Below are 22,287 nucleotides of genomic sequence, written 5' to 3' on the forward strand. Positions count from 1 at the left end.
AAGCTTAAATAAGATGATGCGATCTGTGTTAAAGAACTCAGAGCACCCAGGAAATGCTAACATATATATGTTAACGTATATATGTTATATCCCTTTCTACAGATTCTGCAGAGGTAGAATATAATTAAGAAGACAAAGGTAGATGCTGGATTGGATTGTTTGTATTTGCTCCAAAATTACGTCGTTGACCAAGTCACATGTTCCTTTTTAAAACCCTTATGTGCAAGGATGAATGAGACAGTCTCTCACCTTAGGCAGCTCCCTGTGTGGTCAGGGAGCTGGACATTGGGGTGTGCAGGGCAGGGCACAGAGAAGACACTGAAGGTGGGGTTTGAGGAATAAGGGGGCTTTTTATTAAAAGGGACTGGAGAGTTGCGGGGGGGGGGAGACGGGGTCCAGGTCAGAAAGTAAGAATGGGTAACCCTGTCAGTTTCTGTTCAGTCTACAGAAGAGCCAAGCCCATGCACTTGGCCAAACAAGACCTGGCTGCTGTACTTTTGTGGAAGGACACCCTGATCATCTGGGCTCCCACAGAGGTACACTGAGGTGGAGGTGCAGAGAGGAGTATGTGTGCACCAAGAGTCCACTGACCAGTCAGAGGAGAGACGTATCCATTCATTCATACAAGCAGGATGGCTAACTGGGCTGCCCCATGGGCCTAATCACTAGACCAACGCACTCCTCTTGACTGCAGTAACTCACAGAGTTATTACACCAAAAAAGGCCTCCTTGCTGTTATCTTCCTTTGCCTCATTTTTATAATATTCTGTTGACGTTTTCTTTGTGAGCTGCCTGAAATAACATTTTGAAACAAGGTGAGTATAAAAATAAGTAGGAAAAAAAACAGAACAGGAAATTATGGTCTGTTATTTTTTAAGAGAAAATCACCTGAATCTGGATTAGGTAATAATAAGTGCTCTCAGTTAGTAAGTACTGTCATAAAAAGAATGTGTTTTTTTCTTTTTTCAGATGAGGAAGATGAGGCTCACAGGGGTTAAGTGACTTGCCTAAGGTCACACAACAAAAAGTCTAGATAGGAACTCAATTCAACAGAAGGTCTTTACTCCTAACCTAGTCCCCCAAAGTAGAGCAAGCTACTTTAACCTCTGAGTCTCAGTTTGTGTTCTGGTTATCAACTGATATATAGCAAATCACTCCAAAATTTAGTGGCTTAAAGCAACAACAATCATTCGATTATTATCACTCATGGTGCTGGGCTTTGACTAGGTCAGCTGGGCAGTTCTTACTCGGTTCTCCAGACAGTGGCTGGGCTGGAGTCATCTTGAAGGCTTCCTCACTCATGTCTGACAGTTGATACTGGCTGTCAGCTGGAACATGTACACATGGCCTCTTCACAGCATGGTGGCTGGGTCCCAACACAGAAGTAGAAACTGCTAGTTCTTAAGAACAGGACTGGGAGACTGGCATAATAGCATCACCATCACTGTATTCTACTGATAAAATAGAGTCCAGATAAAGGGGAAAGGATATAGAGACCACCTGTCAATGGGGCCATGTTCTAGAACATCCACATTTATAAAATCTATAAAATGGTCATAATCACACAATGAAGACCTGTTTTTGTCAGCCCAAGCCCCCTTTCTTCTAGCTGTAGAACTCATACTTTCCATTTGGGGATTTTCTCCTCCCTCCACCCTTCACAGGCCCTGTGGCCATGCTCTGCCACCACTTAGAAGCTGCCTGAGAACACCACCAACAGAAGAAGCAGAGCTGAGGAATAGAGAAAAAGATTCCTGATGGCAGCTCCTGAACCCCCGGGTCCCACTGGGTCTGAAAATCTACCCCTGGGCTTTTAAATTTGTGAAACAGTTAACTTCCTCCTGCTTAAGCAGGTTCAAGTTCAGTTTCTATAACCTGTAACCAGAAGTTCACACTACACCACCTAAAAGGGTGGTTGTGGAGGTTAACTAAGTGTAAAATGTGCCTTTTATACAGCAGATATTCAGGAAGTGGCCACAGGTAGAGGGATTTTGATAGGCCCAAAGCTAGTCAATGGCCCAACTGGGATTCAAACCCAGGACACCTGGCTCAGAACCTTTTGCCCTGCTCTACCATCTGTATTTTTGTGGTCTCATCAGATGGTCCACTGCATAGTATATATGTTATGGGACAAGATGTAACCTGGCCAGGGTTGGCTAATACCTGACACTCACATACCCATATTTCAATTCCTTGCCCATAAAAAACATGACCAAACTATCATGTTACTATTTCCTAATAGTCTAAAAACTGCTCCAAATCTTCAAAAAGCATTCCAGCAGCTGCTACTAAATGTTTTGAATTGGCAAGTGAAATGAGGCCTGAGATAGGTTAAAAACAAATTATGGTCATAATGAGGAATTGGGCTTAGCCATACGACTTGCTTTGGCCAGTAGACCCTTACCAGCATGACACAAGCAAGGAGCTTGAAGAGCACCTGCATATCAGGGCTTACCCTGTCTTGCCTGCTAGATGCTAGGAACATGTGGCCCAGTTGCCCCCACTGCCCAACCACTTGACAAGTGGGTGGTTATCTGGGACCAATCAGCTTCCTGACAATCTGCCAGCTCACTTCAGCCACATGAGAGCCCAGATGAGATAAGCAGAAGAACCACCCAGCTGGTTCACAGCCCAAATTGCCCAGCTACAGAATCAAAAGCTAATAAGTGTTCACTAAAGGCACTGAATTTCAGAGTGGTTTGTTATACAACTGAAATAAGGCCCATTTACTGTCCCTATCTAGGCCAATCCCTCATACAGATGAGGAAACTGAGACCTGGCAAGGAAAAAGACCTGCCAGGGTCACAAACCTTACTGGCAGCAGTAAAAGGGGGAAAGCGTTAGCTCACAATCCAGGAAACCCATTGGCTATGATAGTCCTGCTAGGATCACAATCGATATTAAGATCTTGAAAGTATCTAGAGAATATCAATGCTTTGGGCAGAATCTGGTATCACATTTCTTCATGATCTCCTTTTGTTTTTCAGAGGTTGGAAAGAAAAATGAAAACTATTGAGCAATGCAACGGGAAATGTCTTTTCTGGTCCCAGACACAGGGAGGACAGGCAGGTATATGCAGGGTTTTGTGGATCTGAACCTCTCAACTCAAGGGCCCAACTGTGAGCTTTCTTAGCAGCTGAAGTAGTTCGGGGGCTTTTCCGGGGCGCCAGGTTGGGGAATCCCATTTTTACTCTGTCCAGGATGTTTCCTGGTGCCAGGGTGATAAGACAGGGCCTCTGGGTAGGGCAGATGCTTCCAACTCTGGAAAGGGTCTTCCCTGCTCTTCTCATGGCCTCTATGCCTGGCATACTAAGGAAGCCCATGGCCCATGCTGTTATACCTGTCCCCCCAGCTCTGAAAAGTGAGTGCCTCAGTAAAGCATACTGAGTAGTCCTTGTAGAGTGTAGAAGTGTTATTACAGTACAATGGGCGCACAGCACTACGCTCTGGGGACACAGAACACAGTACCAGCCCTCAGTGTGATATTTGCCAGGCACCAAAACCCCTTTGGACTTTGCCCAAGTTCCAGTCCAGGACAGCAGTTCCCCACCTTGTACAGAGGGGAACATAAAGACCTACCCAGCTAGAGCTGGGCTCTGATGTCCTGGGTGCAAGGACAGATTGTAGGTTCAGGGATTGTAGTGGTATGTGCCACCAAGGGCTCTTCAAGGGGATGAGACACTCCCTGTGGACCTAGCCCCTTCTTCTAGACACCCTCTTCAACTCTCCAACTCTCCAGAATGAAGTCTTTTGACCAGTTCCAAGGGGCTACTTTTCAGTCCAGGTCTGGGTCTCTGACTGAAGGCCTCAGCCTCTAGCCTCTTTCCCCTTGCTGCCCAAGATCCCTGTGAAAAAACAGTCCTAAATCAAGACACAGAAGGGGAGGAAGTGGCGAGTTCTAGAACCATTTTAGAGCTGGGAAACACCAGACGTAGAAACTGAGGGCTGGACCTACCACTGCCTGACCAAGTGGATCAAAATCGCTTGGCACTTCTACCACGAAGGTGCTCTCGTGGGTACTGGCACATCTGACCCTCCCGAACAACCCTACTGGTCATTTTAATCCCCATTTTAGCCATGGAAACTAAGGTCCAGAGAGATCAGTTTCAGGCACCCTAGACAATGCTCTCTCTGGCAGGGAGGAGTGAAGGAGGGAACAGAAGCGGGTGTAGCAGACCTGCTTTCTGGTTGGACAGGAGGGCCAGGGTACCTTCATGAGAAAACACAAACCATCCCATCTCAGAGCAAATTGGGATCCAATCTCTTTATTGTCAGGGTCCCCTCCCTGTGGGCCCCACCCCCCTCCAAGCCTATAGAAAAACCCCAAGCCTGGGAGTGTCCTGGGCAGGGGAGGCAGAGTGTAGGGAAACTCTGTGGTCTGCCCTCTGGCCTGGGCAATGCCAACAGGGAGGGAGGGTACATGAGAAGGGGATGCTGTAACTCCACCTGCAGAGAATGTGGCACTGGCTGGGACACGTGAGGGAGGTGGTGCTTGCTGCCAGCTCTCCTCTGGGACCCGCTGGGGGTGGTTATCCAGGGGTGGGTGCCCAGCTTGAGGCCTGGTACAGTGTACGCCCTTCTCCTGCTGGTGGCCATTGCTCCTGTCAGACTGAGAAAGAGACACGAAAGAGAGACTAAGGCTGAGAGGAAGAGCCCGTTCGTGCTCTTGATAACAGCAGGTGGGAAGAAGAAAGAGTGGAATGGTGTTTGCTGTTTGCAAACAGAGATATGCCTGTGCTCTGGCCCGGGCCTCATAACTTTCTGGCCATGAAACCTTGGATGAATCTCCCCCTTCCCTAAGCCTCAGTTTCCTCACCTGAGTCCCCAGCACCTCTCCTGCAAACTGGCTTAACAAGGTAAAACTTAGCCTCCCAGGTAAAACAAACCACGAAGATTGCCTAAACTTAAATGTATGGTGGAGCATCTCATAGCATGAATGTGTCATGCGTACAGACACCTCTGTTGTTTGAGGCGTTCCTCCACCCAAGCCTGTCTTACTCTGGAAACGGCCCCCAAAGGAATGGGGCAGAGTATGGGCAGAGCTGCTGTGGCCTGGTTTCCCTCTAGGGTCGGGTAGAGCAGGGTGGCAAATACCAGCCAGAGAGTGAGCTTTGAGGCCCACACCACCAGGTTCAAATCTAGGCTCCACCAATTACCACCTGGGGACCTTGTGAGATACGTGGCATCTCCCTGCCCCCTTCAGTGCCTCAGTTTCTACATCTGTTACACTGGCACAGTCACGACCTTGTAGGGCTGGGGTGCACAGGGCATTTCCTCCTGACAGGATCATATCCCAGCACCTAAGTCTGGCATAATCATCACCCTCTGATGATGAGCAGCTCCCTCTCCCCACTGTGCAGAGCTGGGACTGCAGCCACAGGAGGCTCCTGGCCATTTCTCACACACAGAGGACTGCCAGCATTCTGTGCCTCTGATAAGGGTGTTCCCTCAGACACTTCTCCCTCAATCCTCAATCCTCAACAGGCTCAGCTACACATCACCTCTTCCACCACACCCCTCTTTGAGCCCCTGGCTCTCCAGTCCTTGTCATCCTGCTCACGCTGGGTGGTAATGGTTTGTCTTCCTCCACTAGACTCGGAGCTCTTTACAAGTGGAGACAGGCAATGTGGCTCGGAGTATTCTGAGGGAACTCCTGTTGGGCGGACCTGGCTAGCCCATCCACGGCTGCCTGCTCTGCAACCCACCAAGCCCCTACAAATGGGCATGGCAGGATGTCTGGGGACGACAGAGCCTTCATTGCTGGCCACAGCACTACCCTGCCAGGTCACACTCCACCCCTCCCCACCAGGACCCCCGTACCTGCTTACTGCAAGGCCCCATCCTCCGCATCTGTGTCCTGGCTGTGCTCCTGATAGGGAGGAGACAACAAAGGACCACATATCACTCACTGCAAGCTCTGTCCTACCCTGGGGCCCAGAGCACATATGGAGACCACACTCAGAAAGGGGGAGGGACAGCCAAAGGGAGTAACTATGGGACCAGTCTAACTAAAGGCTGGCTTGGGATCCCAACAGGGTAGTCTGAAGGCCCCACAGGAGAGAAAGGACCAGTCAAGGAAGTTCTAGGTGTGCCAGGGGGCACATTCTGCATAGAAAGACCTTCTTAGGTTGGAGTAGACTGAAAGTCTAGTAGATCGGTGAGCTCCCCATCTTAGGAGCATCGAAGCCTTCATTAGGGCCTCTGTGGAGACTACTATGCCTGAAAGAGTAAGATGGGGTATCAGGCTAGGTTTAAATAAGAAGAGACAAGCTGGGCATGAGGAAGACCTCTCAACTGTTATGGCCATAAGCCCATCTGTCCTCACACCAAGAACCCAGCCATGTGGAGAAAATTCACAGACCCGCTGAAGGCCAGGCTCCAATCCTGGCTCAACCCTTATTAGCTACAATGCCCTGGGCAAGCTACTTGACTCCTTTGAGTCTCATTTTCTTCATGGTGTAAAATGTGACAAGAGTAATACTTTGCAGAGTTCAGGGCTGCTGTTAAGGTTAAATGAAGTTTAAAAGTGTGAACTACAGGGCCTGGTGCTCAGTGTTAGGTAACTGAGTACCAGGCACACAACAGACATCTTATAGACTCAGAATCTGGTCTACTTTCCCACTTAATATGAGCTCCTTGCCTCAATCTGAAGAATTCCAATAACAAACAGAGAGCTCACTCCCTTTTGAGACAGCCTGCTTTCATTCTGAGGCAACAATGGCTTTTAGAAAATCCTCAGGTGGAGTAGATACCCACATCCCTGTGGCTTCCCCAGGCAACCCCCTCGTGCTCCCTGGAGCTCTGCAGACCGTGTGTGTTTCCTTGAGTCCGTGACTCTTCCCTTCTCCGACTCATGTAGAAGACAGAGTCTAGAATGGGCCTTAGGCTAGAGAGGTCTGCCCCAGTCCTCAGTGGGATTTCTGACCAGCAGCTGAAATAGCTAAGTACTCCCTGTTCGTTCCCCCCTCTTCCTCACAGGACTAGAATCCCTGGGAAGGAAGGAGGGAGCTCATAGGGCAGCCAACCAGCTCAGAGGTTCCCCTTCCCCCTGCAGCCCTCCTGCAACCAAGGGTGCAAAGTCCAGTCCCAGTCCCAATTCCCCCTGCCCACCCCCGCATGCCCTCACCAGCTCTTCCTCGCTGTGTGTTAGCAGCCCCTCCTCATCACCGTCGTCTCGAGCCTGTGCTTCTCTCTGGGGCATGCCCACCTCAGAAGCTGTGTCCTCTTGGGGGGCCGGTGGCCGGCTGCTGCCACCACTATTGCCACTGCCACTGCCGATGGCGCTGCCACTGCCGATGGCGCTGCCACTGCCACTGCCACTGCCACTGCCGCTCTCGCCCTTCTTTTTGCCATCTTCAGGCGGAAGCGGGGGATGAGGGGAATAAAAATCAACCTGGGGCAGCTGCCGGGGGTAGCACCTTAGCAGAAGCTAGGCCTCAGCACAGTGGGTCCAGGTGGGAGTGGAGGCCACAGTCCCTCTCTGCCCCATGCACTGTCCTCCCCACACTCTGCCCTGTGCCCCTGGCCACTGATCTGGGCAGGGACCCTTGGAAGCTGACCTGGATTGGACTTCTGCTCCTCGGCAATCTGCTCCAAGCGACCCAGCAAGGCATCGATGTTGGACTTGATCTGGGTCAGCTCTGTCTTGATGGCATGCAGCTCACTGCTCTTTACTGAGAGTGGAGGGAGTACAGGGATGTCACCTAAGGGCTGGGAGCTTGACACTAACACAAGACCCTAGTCCCATTCTGTCAACTAGGAAGACAGGCCAGTGACAGAAACTATCCTTGTCCTCGGTCTTTTTCTGGCCAGGGAAAAGGCCAGAGCTGCATGTGGCTTCCCCCTGAGACTTTCTGGAGGCCCTTCTGAACCTGGATCTCCCCCACCATCCCCGACCCCTCCAACTCTGAAAGGGACTGGGGATGGATAAGAATGGAGGTGTGTGGTGTGTACCTGTGTGCACCTGAGCAAGCATGTGTCTTTGCTTATGTTAGAGAGTGGTATCTGTCTTTCAAGGTGTGTAAATGTTGAGTGTTTTACAATCAGATCTCCTGGGTGCCTGACCACGTGTGCACACCACAATGAATGTGGAGTAGCGAGCCTGTGTGGACCTGTCCTTGTGCTTACTAAAGGAAAGATGACACCATTTCCTCCCTGGGCTCCACTTCACAGCACTGGACTCTGTGCCTAACCCAAGACCCTCCTCCACAAATGTCGGTCTTTTCCTCTTAGAAATGCACGAAAATACTCACTTGGTTGTGTTAGAGCTGCAGAACTGTGGGAGATTTGTTCCTTTATCTATTTTCCAATGTAAAAAAATGTGATTCTATTATTTTGCTAATGACAAAAATAAAAATTACCTAGGAAGAAGATATAGTCACTCACACTTGATCTTGGCCGAGCCGGTGGTGGTGATGGCTGTGGAGCGGGCAAAGAGCTTGACAGGTATGGTGGTTTTCACACGTCGGACCAAGGGGACTGTGACCCGGGGTCGCTTCACAGGGACTGCCCTGGGCACTGGCACTGGTGACAGGCGGCCCCGATAGTCGAAGAGCCTGTGAGAGCAAACGGGCCAGAGGCTGCAGCGTGGCCTGTGGCCACCAGGGGGCGCTGTGACCCTGGACCAACACATGTAGGGCTGGTGAAGGGCTGGGTAGCCTGTACTACATCCCTCATCCTGCTCCCAGTTAGGTCCTGAGGGTGAAGAGGAAGGGCTTTCTGGACCTCAGTGACCTTACTACATCCACCTTTCCTACCATTCAAGCTGGGTAAGAGCAGGGGAGGTGACAGGTGGTAATGGTTATAGCCCCATTCAACAGAGGAACAAACTGACAACAGCCCCAGAAAGGAGACTTCCCTAGATCACCCTGATGCCCAGTCCTGCTCTATTACCTGACCTACTTCTGCTCAGTCAACTGTACCCCAAGCTCTGGTCAGAGTTTGCAAATTTCCCTAAAGCAGTACAAATCCCCAGCTGGAAACAGAGAGGTGAGGGAGTGAGAGTCAATCCCTAAGCCTGCCTAAGCCTCAGTTTTCCCATCTGCCTAGTGAGGATGGCTACCCCAAACTCTGTGACCCCCCACATCCCCCAAGGCTGCTGTGAGGGCAGAGCATGAGACAACTTGGTTAAAAACACACGTTAGAAGGTGTGATAGGTGAAGGGCCAGGGTACCGAGACCCTCAACTCAGGGGCCTATGACCTCAGAGGCATGAGGCTGGAGTCCAAGCCCCTTTCCTCATTCTGGGCCCCCAGTCACCCCATCCTTCTCACTCGACTTTGGAGATGGAGGGGCAGGGGGCCCAGTGGAGTATCAAAGTTAGGCAGCTCGGTCAGACCCTCTATACCAGACAGTATGCTGCACCCCCGACGCCATCACCCAGCCCTTTCCAGGAGGGCTTCTCTTCCTGATCAGGCAGAAACTCAGTAAGCCAAGTAGGGGTTTCTCCCACTGCTGCTGCTACCATCTTTCTGCACGGAACAGCAGCCACAGGGGTATACTATGGGATCACTTTCCTGATGACAGCCAGGTTACCTGCTATCACTAGGCAATTCAATGCCCCATGCCTTGGTACTCCTTTGTTTAGGGAGCCCCTGCCCTGGGGTGGTGATGGCTGGAGATGGAGAGTCTCTGGGAATGCCCCCAGTCCCAGACCCTGCATTTCTGCCCCTAAGGGGAGGGGGCGGCTCTGGCCTTGGTCAGAATCACTGAACCACAGAATCCCAGAGCTGGAAGAGCCCTGAGGGATCACTTGGTACAAGCCCATTTCAGACTGGGAGGGGATTTGCCCAAAGTTGTGTAATCTATTCAGTGGCAGAGCTGAGATTAGCACCCAGGTCTTCTGACTCCCAGGCTAGGGCACTTTCCACTACATTGCACTGTCTTCTGAAACCACTCACAGGTGAGAAAACTGAGGCTCAGAGAGGTCTGTTCTTCCGGGACAGCCTGGGGCAGGCTGAGAGGGAGGGAGGGAGGGAGGGAGAGAAGCAGGAAGGAGGAGAAGCTTGGGCCAGCCCCCACCATTATTTCCAGAAGAATGGCTGGTGCCATGGACGCTGGGGTCTGGGTAGGCTTGGGGGTGGGCCACAGCCTACCAGGGACTAATTCAGACCTCCAAAGGACTGCTGGCCTCTTGGCTATAAATATAAGGCTAAGAAGTTCAGACTGAGCTCTGAGGTTCCTTCAGCTGGCTGGGCACCTCAGAGAGGTAAGGAAACTGAACAGCAGAAGCGTGAGGGCTCAAATTCCCTGCACCTGGCCCTGTACCTGTTTTGTATTCCAACTTGTTACATTTATAGGTCCCCTGGCTGTCCAGTCCCATTGAGTACCACCCCAGGATTAGGAGGGGAAGGGGCAGTCAGAGGGTTGGGAGACAGTGTGCGCTGGGGAGAGCTCTGGCCTGGGCACCTATAGAACTGGACCCTAGTCCCAGCTCTGCCACTAACTTGCGGAGCAGCCTTGGGCAGATGCCTGTCCACAACTCTGGGCTTCAGTTCCCACTTGGAGGACTGAGTGGGCTGCACCAGCAATCTCTCAGGACCCTTCCAGCTTGGCTGTTTCATGCCTGGGCACGCCCCTTCCCCGCTCACCTGTCGTAGAAGTAGTCCCAGTAGTAATCATAGTCAAAGCTGTAGCCACTGGGGAAACAAAGGGGAGAGGGCCGGGGCTTAGAGACGGCCACTCAGCCCACTCTTCGCAGGCCCTCATCTCCAAACACCTCCCCAAATTCTAGGCTTGGCATACTGTCACCACCAGTGTTCACTCCCTCTGTGGAAAGAGGAACCAATCCCACCCAGAGACAGACAAACAAGACAGAGCGCCCCACCTGTATATGGCAGATGCTGCTCTCTTTAGCCCCTTGGGTCTGTTGGGCTTTGGCTCTCCAGCCATGTTGATGTCTGTATGGAGGGAGAAGGCAGAGTCAGATGCTGACAGGATATCAGCACCCATACACATATCACCCTCATGCACGTGTGCAATTTATGTGTTTACATGAGATACACATGAACTTCACTCACTAACATGGACAACAGAGGTCTTCACAAATTAGACTCATACCCACACATCACATGCATATAGTTGTTTATATATTCATATACATTCAGATACATGCATGCATGCTCACAATCACACACGCCACGTACATCAAATTATATGCATTCTCAAGTACACTCACATAAACGCATACGTCAGACACACATCCTCACACATACGTTCACATATCCAGGAAATAAGATCACACACTCTCAACTACACTCAGACGTGGCTCCAACATCCTACACTTAGCTGCCCATATGCAAATGAGCCAATGCACATTTACACAAACCTTCTACCAAACATCTTTATGCCTAGAGCAGAGTTCAGCAAATGTTAGGACCTCAATAAATATTTGGTAAATGAATACATGAATATCTGCTTACACACTCAAGTATATTCTGATACACACATAACTCTACATATATACATGTAAGTAAGGTATGTGTCCACATATTCTCCACATGTTCAGTTACATCCACATACCACATATTCAGGAATACATATCCTCTCAAACATACACAAATATACCGAAGTATGTGAACATATACAAATACTATACAGGCTCCAAGGTAGGCCTCCAGCACGGCCACATCTCATGTACATAACACCGAGACCAAGAGCACCTGCTTCACCTTATGCTCCCAGCCCCTCCTCCTGGCTCTCAGAAAGGGTTCCAACCTAAGCCAAATGCAGCCCAATGTAAGAGGCTGTGCTAGTCCACTCTGTTCCCTTTCTCTGGGGAATCTGCATTTTAACTGGAACCCTTACACTGTGAAAGCAGGGACAGAAGTGTTTTCCTGAAACTTCTAAAATTTTCCCACACAGGCACTGATCTTATAGTGGGTAACGGTTGGAGAAGACAGAAAAGAGGATAAGAGGGAAGCTAAAGAATGCAGGTCAGCACCTGCCCAGGAGAAATCCAGGGGCAGGGCCATGGAGAGATGCTTACCCAGGGTCTGCCCAGCCAGCACCCGCCCATTCTCTCCCAGCACAGCTGCCCGGGCATGGCGCTCATTGGCATACTGGACAAAGGCATAGCCCTTGTGCACGGAACAGCCGGCCACACGGCCATACTTGGAGAAGATGGTCTCCACATCAGACTTCTTCACCACTGCTGTGTTGAGGTTTCCAATGAAAACCCGAGAGTTGATGGATTTGGGGTCATTCTTGTTGGTTACGTTGCTTGTCTGGATCTTCAAGGACATGGTGGCCACCTGAAGAAAGAAAGCCACTGTGAGGCTGGGAACCCGGGTTGGGCTCAAGGGCTACTACCCATGGCCCACAACCTGACTAAACTGGATTGCTTTGTGCCTTCCTACACACACGCCCCTACAGCATACAGCTTCCTCATTTTTGTTCATTTCACTGGCTTCTGACCTCATATAGGTGGCTTTATATATGTCCTGTCATTTGGTACTGACATGATAAGCAGAATTAGGACATTTTATAAGGGGGGAAATGCAAAGTCAGAGGTCACAATGCTAGTGAATAACAGGACAGGGATTTGAACCCTGGTCTGCTTGACTCAATTCTTCTCTTTTAACTGAGGTTACACATTGGTTTATAACATTACGTAAGTTTCATATTGACTCCAATTCTTTCAAATCCACTCTTTCTTTAATGTTCATCTCAAATGCTACCCCTTGCAGGATCTAAAGTTGAAGATCTTCCACAGCTTTTCTTCTGTTCCTTCAATGTAGAACCATGGTAAAGAGGTCACATGGTAAATGCTAGTAATGTTTGCTCTAAAACAACTTCATATTAAGAAAATTGCTCAGTCTGATCCAGACATGGACCATGACTGTCTTTATTTGAACCAGCCATTTCGAAAAAAGTGAGCTAAACCTCACTGAGCACTCACTGTGAGCTAAGGGTGGCGTGCAATATTGAGTAATTCCAAGCCTCCATGAGTTTGACAGATGAGTGGATAAATTAGATGTGGCCCATATATACAATGGAATATTACTCAGCCATAAAAAGGAACTAAATTGAGTTATTTGTAGTGAGGGGGATGGACCTACAGTCTCTCATACAGAGTGAAGTACATCAGAAAGAGAAAAACAAATACTGTATGCTAACGCATATATATGGAATCTAGAAAAATGGTACTGATAAACCTAGTGGCAAGGCAGGAATAAAGATGCAGACATAAGAGAATGGACTTGAGGACACAGCGGGGAAGGGGAGGCTGGGACGCAGTGAGACGGTAGCATTGACATACATACACTACTAAGTGTAAAATGGATGGCTAGTGGGGAGCTGCTGCATAGCACAGGGAGATCCGCCCGGTGCTTTGTGACCACCTAGAGAGAGGGGATATGGGGATATGTGTATACTTATAGCTGATTTACCTTGTACAGCAGAAACTAACACAACACTGTAAAGCAATTATACGCTAATAAAGATGTAAAAAAAAAAAAAAGACTCCATGAGTGTTATCATTATCCTTCATATGTGACCAAAATCAGACTCCAACAAGTTCATTAACTTGCCAGGAACAGGCATTCAAACCCAGGTCGTTGGTCCCTAAAGCCCATTTCTATCAAATTTATCACTCTCCTTCCCAGAGCTAAATCCACTTTAAATACAGTTGACCCTTGAACAACACAGGTTTCAACTGCATGGGTCCACTTTTATGCAAATACTTTTCAACAGTAAATACAATACTGCATGGTTCCCATGGTTGGTTGAATCCACAGATGCTTAAGAACTGTGGATGTGGAGGGGGCTGACTGTAAGTTATACTCGAATTAACCCCTGCATTGTCCAAGGGTCAACTGTACTACAGTAAGTCAGCATATTTATCTGAGAATTGTTTTTAATAAATTAATTTTTTAGAGTTATCCATTTTACACTTACTATTCAAATTCTGTCCCCTTTGCCTAGAGATGATACTATACCTGCTCTTTGCTCTCTATACTCAGGCAGTGTTTTTTACCCCAAAGGGCTGTACAACTCTCTCCTACTCCCCTTCCTGGACAGGTTATAATCTGGGCACAGGCTCGAAAGGGAAAGGGAAAAGGAAGCTCAATTTCAGTAGGAAAGGCCTATGTAAGCCTTGGCATTTATACCTCCTGGCCATCTTCTGCTCACTGGCATGGGCTGGTGCAACTCCCTTTTGGAACACTCCTATCTTAAAACCTGACCCTAGAGCTATGGCAGAAGGTGCTGAAGAACCACTAGACAGTATGCATAAAAACTCTCATCAGCTTAGGCTAACCATAAACACCTGCCTATTTACCTAATATTTTAGGGCACAGGGGGTTTCTTTTTAGTGAATTAGAGAAGAGCTGAGTATAAGCTGGGATATCTGTTATCTTTTGTCCCACTAGGGTAAAAAGACCCTTTTCTCCTCAATCCTTCCAGCTTAGAAGTTAGCACTTTCTGACCAGCAGATGGTACTGTTTGCAAGGAAACCATACGCTGGACCTGAGAACGATTCTGGGGAAGAACCTGCTCCTATTATGGGCTTGCAGTAGCAAGGATACTACTCAAGTGTGTGTCATCGCAGGTAAAGGCTGAGGGCTGAGAGGGCACTGCTACTGATGAAGGAGCTGGTGCCAGTTTTGGAGCTGGCGTGGCAAGACAGACTCTTCTGTTACTCAGTTTGCCTTTGAATCCAATCATCAACATTTATAAAGCAGTGAGGGACACAAAAGAGATTGCCCGTGAAAACACTTAACACACTGCCCATATGCGGAAAGAAATGCTCGAGGTATGTGGGTTCCCCATTCCTCACAGTTCTCTGACAATCTCTCTCCTACCTGGATGACAAGCCATTCAAAGGTTAATTCCTTGTGCATCCATGGGTATACAAGAAATCTGTGGGGCTCCTCCATGGGCATCAGATAACTCTCTCTCCTTTGAGCTATCTCCAGAGCTATCTCCTGGAGACAGCTCAAAGTCATGAAGTTTTGGCCCAGGGAGATGCCACCTGCTTTGGCTGGAGGGAGCCAACCAGGTCAGGTGTGTGGACCAAGACAGAAAGAAGAGAAGGGGGGATGACGGTTCAGAGATCTACTGACGACTGCTAGCTCTGCCACTGCCCTGGCAGGGACATGACCATCGCTGGGTTCCCTCAGACCGCTTCCTGTTCAGTAGTGTTAGTGAGCTCTAACACTACTGAACAGGAAGCACTGCTGAGCACCTGTGCTTGGTGCTATAGTGGGATCAGCATTCACTCCTTGGCTGGTGAGCAAAGTCCTTTGGGTTTGCCTCTACCCAGTCTTTTCTCTCATCACCTGGGGTGGGGTTTGGGATGATGTATATAAAAGGCCTTTGCAAACTGTGAAGCTCTTTATAAGATCTAAAAGTTACTCTGACTAGTTGAACATCTCTGTTCTACTAATACTGCCATTTCTGGGCCCATTCTAGATGAGGGTCAAGGTCAGACTGGAGCACATTCTGTACAATGCCAAGGAAAGGCAGTCAGAAGCCATGTCACACGGGGGTCAGTTTTCTGATCTGTAGAGAAGACACTTAGGAAATATATGTATGTGGCTGCCCTGCACTGCCAAGGAGAAATGTCTGCCTGAAGCATGCTCCGGGACCCTAACTGCTGTATTCCCCAACCAAATAGCCCCCAATCTGCTTTCAAGGCCTGCACACTCTTCAGAGGGCAGGCTGTGCTGCTGTTGTGCATAATCTCAAGGGGTAGGTATCTCTGGGGGTTCAGAAAAGCTTAAGTATCCACTCACGTGTCCATGAAGCTCCTCAAACTGAGGAATGGAGTTGGGGGTGCAAAATGAAAAGAAAGCGTGCTCAGACTAGCTCTCCTAGAACTGCTAGGTTCAGGTACAGAATCCCAAATCCAGATACGGCCTTTCAGGTTATGAAAATACCAATTTGTTAGCCTCACTTATAAGTTATAACCTTTGAATATTGAGACACATGGTACGTGGGTCTCCATCTATACTCTTGTTCTGCCCTGCAAATGTTAGAGGCAAGCTTGACAAAGTTGCACAGTAAATGCCCAATAAACATTAGGGAGGAAGCAGTGAGGATAATATCCTAGAAGGTGGTGAGAAGGGCTAGCTGCGGCCCTTAAGTAGGGGTATGGAGGAGTTGGGGGGGGACTACTAGAGGCTAGGGTTCCAGGCACCTTTTTCTAGCCTCTGACCCAAACACCCTGGTCTGCACATCAACCATCCCCAACTCAATCCTCTCCACACAATTCTATCTTGGCTCTTCTGGGCTTCCCACTAGGTTAGAGTGGGAGCCCTAGAAAGTACTGACATCCTATTCAGCAGAAGCTGGTTGACTGGATAAGCTATTTTCCCCCCTGGGCCAAGCTCTGCCTCACAGATTAGCTGTGTAATGGAGAGCAAGGTGTTTGTAGTCCCCAGAGGCCCCATGCTTAGCAATGAGCTAAGGGGAGGTGGGTAGAGGGATTGTTCTTGTGGAGGTGGGCGGGGGCGGTGGGGGGGGGAGGTTCAAGAACCCAACTTGTTCCCAGACACTTCTGCAATGTCAGATTAGCAGGGACCTTAGTGAGCATGGAGCTTATATGCCCTTACTCTGAGGAACAGAGGGGAATGGACATGGCCAGGATGCCGTAGCCAGTGAGCAGCAGGGCCAAGAACCCCATAGGTCCTCTGATTCTACGTCTAGGGTTCTTATATTTCATTTTTCCTTCTGGCTGCTAAGAGACAAGCCCCCAGGACAGTGAGAAGCTTGGAGGAGGCAGTCTAGATACGCTGTGTTTGAGAAAACTGGGAACTGGCTCCCAAATAAATATCTTCACTTTTACCTGCTAAAACAACTGCTGCATAAAAGCTGGGACCTTAAGCTAATTAAAACCCACCAGGAACACAGGCTTTGAAATGTAATTTACAGCTCAAAGGGATGGGCTGGCTCCTCCAGGCTAATAAGAAAAGAAGAAATTTGGCAAAAAACAAATCGTGTTCCCCAGATGAAACATTTCAGATGGAAGCTATGTTTTGGAAGAGCCAAGCCCCAACACGTGGTAAAGTGACAGGGCTTTGTCAAGGCAGAAAAGCCCTAAAAGGTACCTGAACCCCTGAACTTTGAGTAAATGAGACTCCCAGAGGGGCATCACAATAAGAATAGCCTCTAATTACTGACTGCCAACTATGTGTCAAGAGACTTTACAAACCTCACCTTATTTAATTCTCACAACAGCCCTATGAGGAGGTAATTTAGATAGGGAAAGAAAGCTCAGAGAGACCAAGTAACTGGTTAACAGAGCAAAACCAGGACTGGAACCCAGGTCTGTTTGACTCCAAAAACCTATGTATAGATGCCTTGGGTACTGATTCCCGTGGTAAAAGTGTGTCACCCTGAGCCAGCCACACCCTCTCCTTGGTCCTCCTCGCCCCTTTCCCTTTTCTACTACAATGCCTCATATTTGCACAGGATTTTAGTAAAGAAAGCCCCAGTTTGTTTTCTTGAGCCTGACATTGTTAATCCCATTTTACAGATGAAAAAGCTGAGGATCATCAGCAAAGATATGTGACTTACTTAAGGTCCCCCAGTTGGTGAAGGGAGTAGCTAGGGGACTTGAATCCAGGTTTCTTGTTTGACACTCTACATGCCACTGTCTCAACTATTCTAAGCCTATGACTCTGCCTTACCAAACCTCATGCCCTCCCAATGCTGCCTATCAGGACCTAGTCTTCAGCCTGACCTCTGAGGCACTCAACCATCAGAACACCCACTTCTCCAACTCTGTAAATCCTCCTCAGCACTGGATCTCTGCCACTCTTGGTCTTCATCCCCCCCAGCCAGTGCTATCTAGAGCCTCTGCCTGGGCCAGTTCTGCTGGACATCTCCAGCCTTATTCCCAAGCATGGGGATGAGTGGTCATACCAGCCTGTGGCCAGACCTCTGCCCTTAGATAACCCTGGAGCCATCTGGGTGACTTTAAAGGGAAATAGCTATCAGTGATGGGGAGAAGCCAAGCAATTATACTGATCAGTACCTAGGGCCTCCTTGGTCCAGAGGCTCCTGGTTACCAGGCGGCTAGGGATGACAGAACATCTGTTAATCTCATTAAACTCTCCAGGCCCCAGCTCATTATCACTGCCCAAATGATCATTACTGGCCAGACAGGACTAATTTCCCAAGGAATGCTCTTTAGTTCTTGACCATTCCCACTCCCAAGAGAAATCCTAGTTCCCATCAAGCTGAACACTGAGGGCCCCTGGGATGGGTGGAGAGTTTAAGGGGTCTAGACTGCAGGCCCAGGAGGCTTGGCTCTGCTGCTCTTAGTCATGTGACCTGAAACAAGTCTCATAATTTCTGAGTCTTATCAACCTATTCTGAAAACAGAAATAATCTTTTTCCTGATTACCTTTCAAATCTGATATAAAAATCAAATAGGCTAATTGATGTGAAAGTTCTCTGTACATCTGTAACATACTATAAATGAATAGGGGATTATACCTATTTCTATTATTACCCAACTTCTATCCCCTTCACTCATTCAACAAACATTTTTGAGTATTCTCCTCTGTGCTGGCACTGTGGAGGTGCTGGGGAACAGTGTTCACGGGCCTGGTCCTCTACTTGTTTTTAAGAAAGCCTTCTCTCCAGGAACCTGTTTCTTGACTGTTTCCTAATAACACAAGAATGCACATGAAATAGCAGAAACAGCACAGGCTCTGCAGTCAGACAGGACTGAGTTCTAATCCCAGTCCTACCACTTATGAGATATAGCCCTGGACATGTCTCTTATCCTCACTGGGCCTCAGGTTCCTGAACTGCAAAATGGGAATTATACCAACCTCCCAGGATTAGTGATAATATTTGTAAAGTGCCCAGTATAATGGCTGAGACCAGTAGATATTTACATAAGAAACTCAAATGCCCAATGCCCTATGCAAAGAGATGAATCTAGCCTGGCAATCTAGATCCTCCACATTCCAGCCCTAATCCTCTTTATCCAGGTTGTCTCCCAATGCTCCAACGCTTCACCTGAGAATAAGGGAGTCAGGGGTAGGGGGCCTATGCATGCTCTCTCCCTTGTCCTAGTATCTGGTACCAAACCTAAAAACTTCGTAGAGTGCTCCCTCCCCATGCCTGTCAAATCACTACTGTATGGGACTGAGAGAGGAAAGAACACTGGTTGGGAGGAGTTCCAGGCTTTGCTGAGCCACTGACTCACCTCTCCACCACACCATGAGGTCTCTAGTCCTACACTCTAACACTAGTATCAGCATCTGTTAGGCCCTGAGGGGAGACCCCAAAGCAGAAACAGAAGGTAGAGCTGGGGCCTCAGCCATCTCTTCCCACAGTGTGGTTTGAGTATATACTCCACCCTCCTTGCATCTTGCACTCTAACCCTACCCTTCACTATGGCCTTAGGCTGAGGTTCAGCATCTGTGACAAGCAGCCCATATAGCTATGGAGGGAAAGGCAACAAAGGGTAGATAGGTATAAACTTGGGCTTACAATCCCCAATAGTGAGTTAGAGTTGGGCAAATACAAATGATTGTCAGCTTCTTTATTTTTGCCAGAGGTCATCCCCTTCATGTCCCAATAGGAAGACTGGTCCTGGCTTTGCTGCTGATGTACCACATGACCATGAGTTTGGGAGCATGTGACCACGAAGGGCCCTTCCAGGGTTAACATTACCAATACTTGCTGAGCACTTACTGCATGTTAGGAACTGTACTATGTCTTCTGCTATGAGGTAGGTGGTGGTATATATAGTGTCCACTTCACAAATGAGGAAACTAAGCTTAGTTGGAGCTTAGTCCTACACAAGCTAGGAAATGGCAGAGCTGGGACCAGTCTGTATGAGACAAGAGGTAGTGCTCTTAACCTTGGCCCAGAATGGCTTTGTGCTAGGCATGCGCTCTACCTGCCAGGAGATCAGTTTCTAACACTTTCTGATCCTTTGGGAAAAAACTCATGGAGCCTTGCTGACTGCATACTCTCAAGTCCAAGAGCCAATAAGCCCTTGCTGTGAGCCTGGGGGATGGACTCCTCCCCCTTCCCATAACTCAAGGGGCTGGCTCCTCACAGTGATGTGGCAAGATTAGTCACTGCTTGCCGTTGGTTGATTATAGCTATTCTTTTCTGTAAATGAAGTTTAAAAGTCATCAAAGGGTTTGTCAGCTGTGACTTATGAGCCTCTTTCCCTGCAGGGAAGTCAGGCAGTGACAAATGCCCCTCTTGTTCTGCCATCCATTACAAGGCAGAAGGTGCCATGTTCCAATTACTGGAGACCCCGATGAAGTTCATGGAAAACCCTGCTCCAGGCTGCAGCCATTAGTCAGGCCTGGCAGGGCTGCCAGCAGAGCTGCCCTAGGCCCAGGCCCCACTGGCTAAGAATGGAGTAAGAGCACATTTCTGACTTTGTGAGTCAGCCCCTTCCACCCCATACTTGTGTTATCTCTGGTGGGTTTATTCTAGACACATTTAAAAAACGAGTAAAAACATGGGCATCATGTGAGCTGTCTCAAAGTACCCAGAATCAAGACTGCTTAAGACAAACAGACATGCGGAAATAAGGTCATGCTGCCGGTAGAGTAGGTGGGGAATATGATGCTCAAGAGGGAAGAGGATAAAGTACCTATGATGTTCAGAGTAGAGACTGAAAGAACCCTTAGAGATCATCTAGTGTAATCAACTGCCTCAGTACTCAATACCCATTATATGCCAAGCCCTGGCCACCTAAATGCTGGGGAACCAAAAATGAACAAAACATAGTCCCTACCACTGAGGGTAGATGAGATCATTAAGGTTTAAAGAAGTGACTTGCCCAAGGTCACAAAATAAGTTAGGATCAGTGACAGAATGCGAAAGCAGGTCTCCAGACCTCCAGTGAAGTAGAGAAAGTGGAGTGACAGGGAGCCCTCCTGCATGCCAGGCTCTTTACACAAAACATGGCGTAACAGTCAGGAGCGCTAGCTCCCATTCAAATCCCACCTACACACTTATTACAGGGTTTGACTTCTGAAAAGTCCCTCAACCTATCCAAGCCTCAGAACAAATTTATTTCAGAGTTGTGGTGAGAATTAAATAAGATAATACATGTACAATGAACAGTGGCAGGCACATATTAAGTATGCCAAAATATTATTTAACATCAATTTGAGGTAGGTATTATTAATCTTGTTTTACAGACAAGAAGACTGAAGCTCTTTTTCACTTTGTCACACTAAGCCAGTACTTCTCAAAACTACTTGTGGTGAAGAAGCAGTTTTTTGTTGTTTTGCTTTTTAAACTTCCAATCCATTACAGGCAAATACATTTGTAAAATACAATAAAAATGTCAAATGACTGTAAAGGTCTCTAAGCACTTAGTCTCAATTTCTGTACTCATCACACACCAGCAAGTTTGCAAACTAGCATCCATCTATTCAGTGGGCTATAATTTGAGTAGCACAGCTCTAAACCACTCTCACCCATCCCTGTCAACCTCTATAAAAAGCAAAGCAAATAGAGTTTATTTCATGTCTTTCGAGTCCTTTAACCTGATTTCTTGTAGACTCTGGTGTTATAAAGAGTGATATAAAAAACAATCCTAGTCTTTTTCCTTTCTTCTCAAGAAAGAGAGAAGAGGATGCAGCCAATGATGAGTTCAAGGATTTGCCACCCAACACTTTAGGAGGCGATGTGTCTTGCTCATCTGCTCTGGATCATGCTATATCCTTCAAGCCAAGATGAGCTAGGCTTAATGAGGACTAACACCTTCCTGAAGCCTGGTGATCTGAAAGGAAGGCCTGTGCCTGAAGAGGCTAGTACTTCTAGACCCTCTCTCCCCAGACTAGAGGACATGAGGAAACCAGCCAGGAAGGGGAAGCATGTTGTAACTCTTCTTTTTGGTATTTCTAATTTTCAGTCTTGTATCACAGCTACTTACACAGTAGTCTTCTCTCTCCCTCTAGGGAGTTTATTGACAGCAAGATGGATATCAGATTCATTCTTGAATGCCACTGTACACCCAAGAGTGTGACTGGCTGGGGCAGATGAGTAGCTCTTAACCAGTGTGCCAAGACATAATAACGTACCTTGAATCTTCCAGGTGCATGGCTAAATTTTCATCGGTGCACAAAACTTCTTTTTGTTCTAACTGAGCTAATAGGGTAGTACTATTTTTCAGCACAACCCAGAGCTGAGTGGGTCATATGACACGGTGTATAGAGAGGTACAACCTGCTGCTGTGAACAGGGTGCTGCCATCAAGCAGGAATCAAAGCCTAAATGTTTACTGCCATGTGACAGGCCATGTAATATGGTCAAGGGAGTAACCTCTGAAGCCCAATGCCGTCATTCTGCCATTA

General features: G+C 48.2%; 1 protein-coding gene across 7 annotated transcripts in view; it reads right to left on the minus strand.

Moving 5' to 3' along the window:
- Positions 1 to 4,249: 4,249 nt before the first annotated feature.
- RALY (RALY heterogeneous nuclear ribonucleoprotein) overlaps positions 4,250 to 22,287 on the minus strand; it is an 81,745-nt gene continuing 63,707 nt past the window's right edge. For 6 of the 7 annotated variants that reach the window (XM_060079026.1, XM_060079025.1, XM_060079028.1 and 3 more), the window contains 8 exons: positions 11,986 to 12,250; positions 10,825 to 10,897; positions 10,589 to 10,636; positions 8,386 to 8,555; positions 7,560 to 7,673; positions 7,127 to 7,353; positions 5,821 to 5,869; positions 4,250 to 4,609 (listed from right to left, as the gene is read on the minus strand). In XM_060079026.1, coding sequence (XP_059935009.1) covers positions 5,825 to 5,869; positions 7,127 to 7,353; positions 7,560 to 7,673; positions 8,386 to 8,555; positions 10,589 to 10,636; positions 10,825 to 10,897; positions 11,986 to 12,241 — 933 coding nt within the window. In that variant the 5' untranslated portion in view covers positions 12,242 to 12,250 and the 3' untranslated portion in view covers positions 4,250 to 4,609; positions 5,821 to 5,824. The remainder of the gene's footprint in view (positions 4,610 to 5,820; positions 5,870 to 7,126; positions 7,354 to 7,559; positions 7,674 to 8,385; positions 8,556 to 10,588; positions 10,637 to 10,824; positions 10,898 to 11,985; positions 12,251 to 22,287) is intronic. The other variant, XM_060079031.1, reaches the window with a different exon arrangement.

The sequence above is a fragment of the Mesoplodon densirostris genome, chromosome 16 (assembly GCF_025265405.1).
Source record: "Mesoplodon densirostris isolate mMesDen1 chromosome 16, mMesDen1 primary haplotype, whole genome shotgun sequence".
NCBI lineage: Eukaryota > Metazoa > Chordata > Mammalia > Artiodactyla > Ziphiidae > Mesoplodon > Mesoplodon densirostris.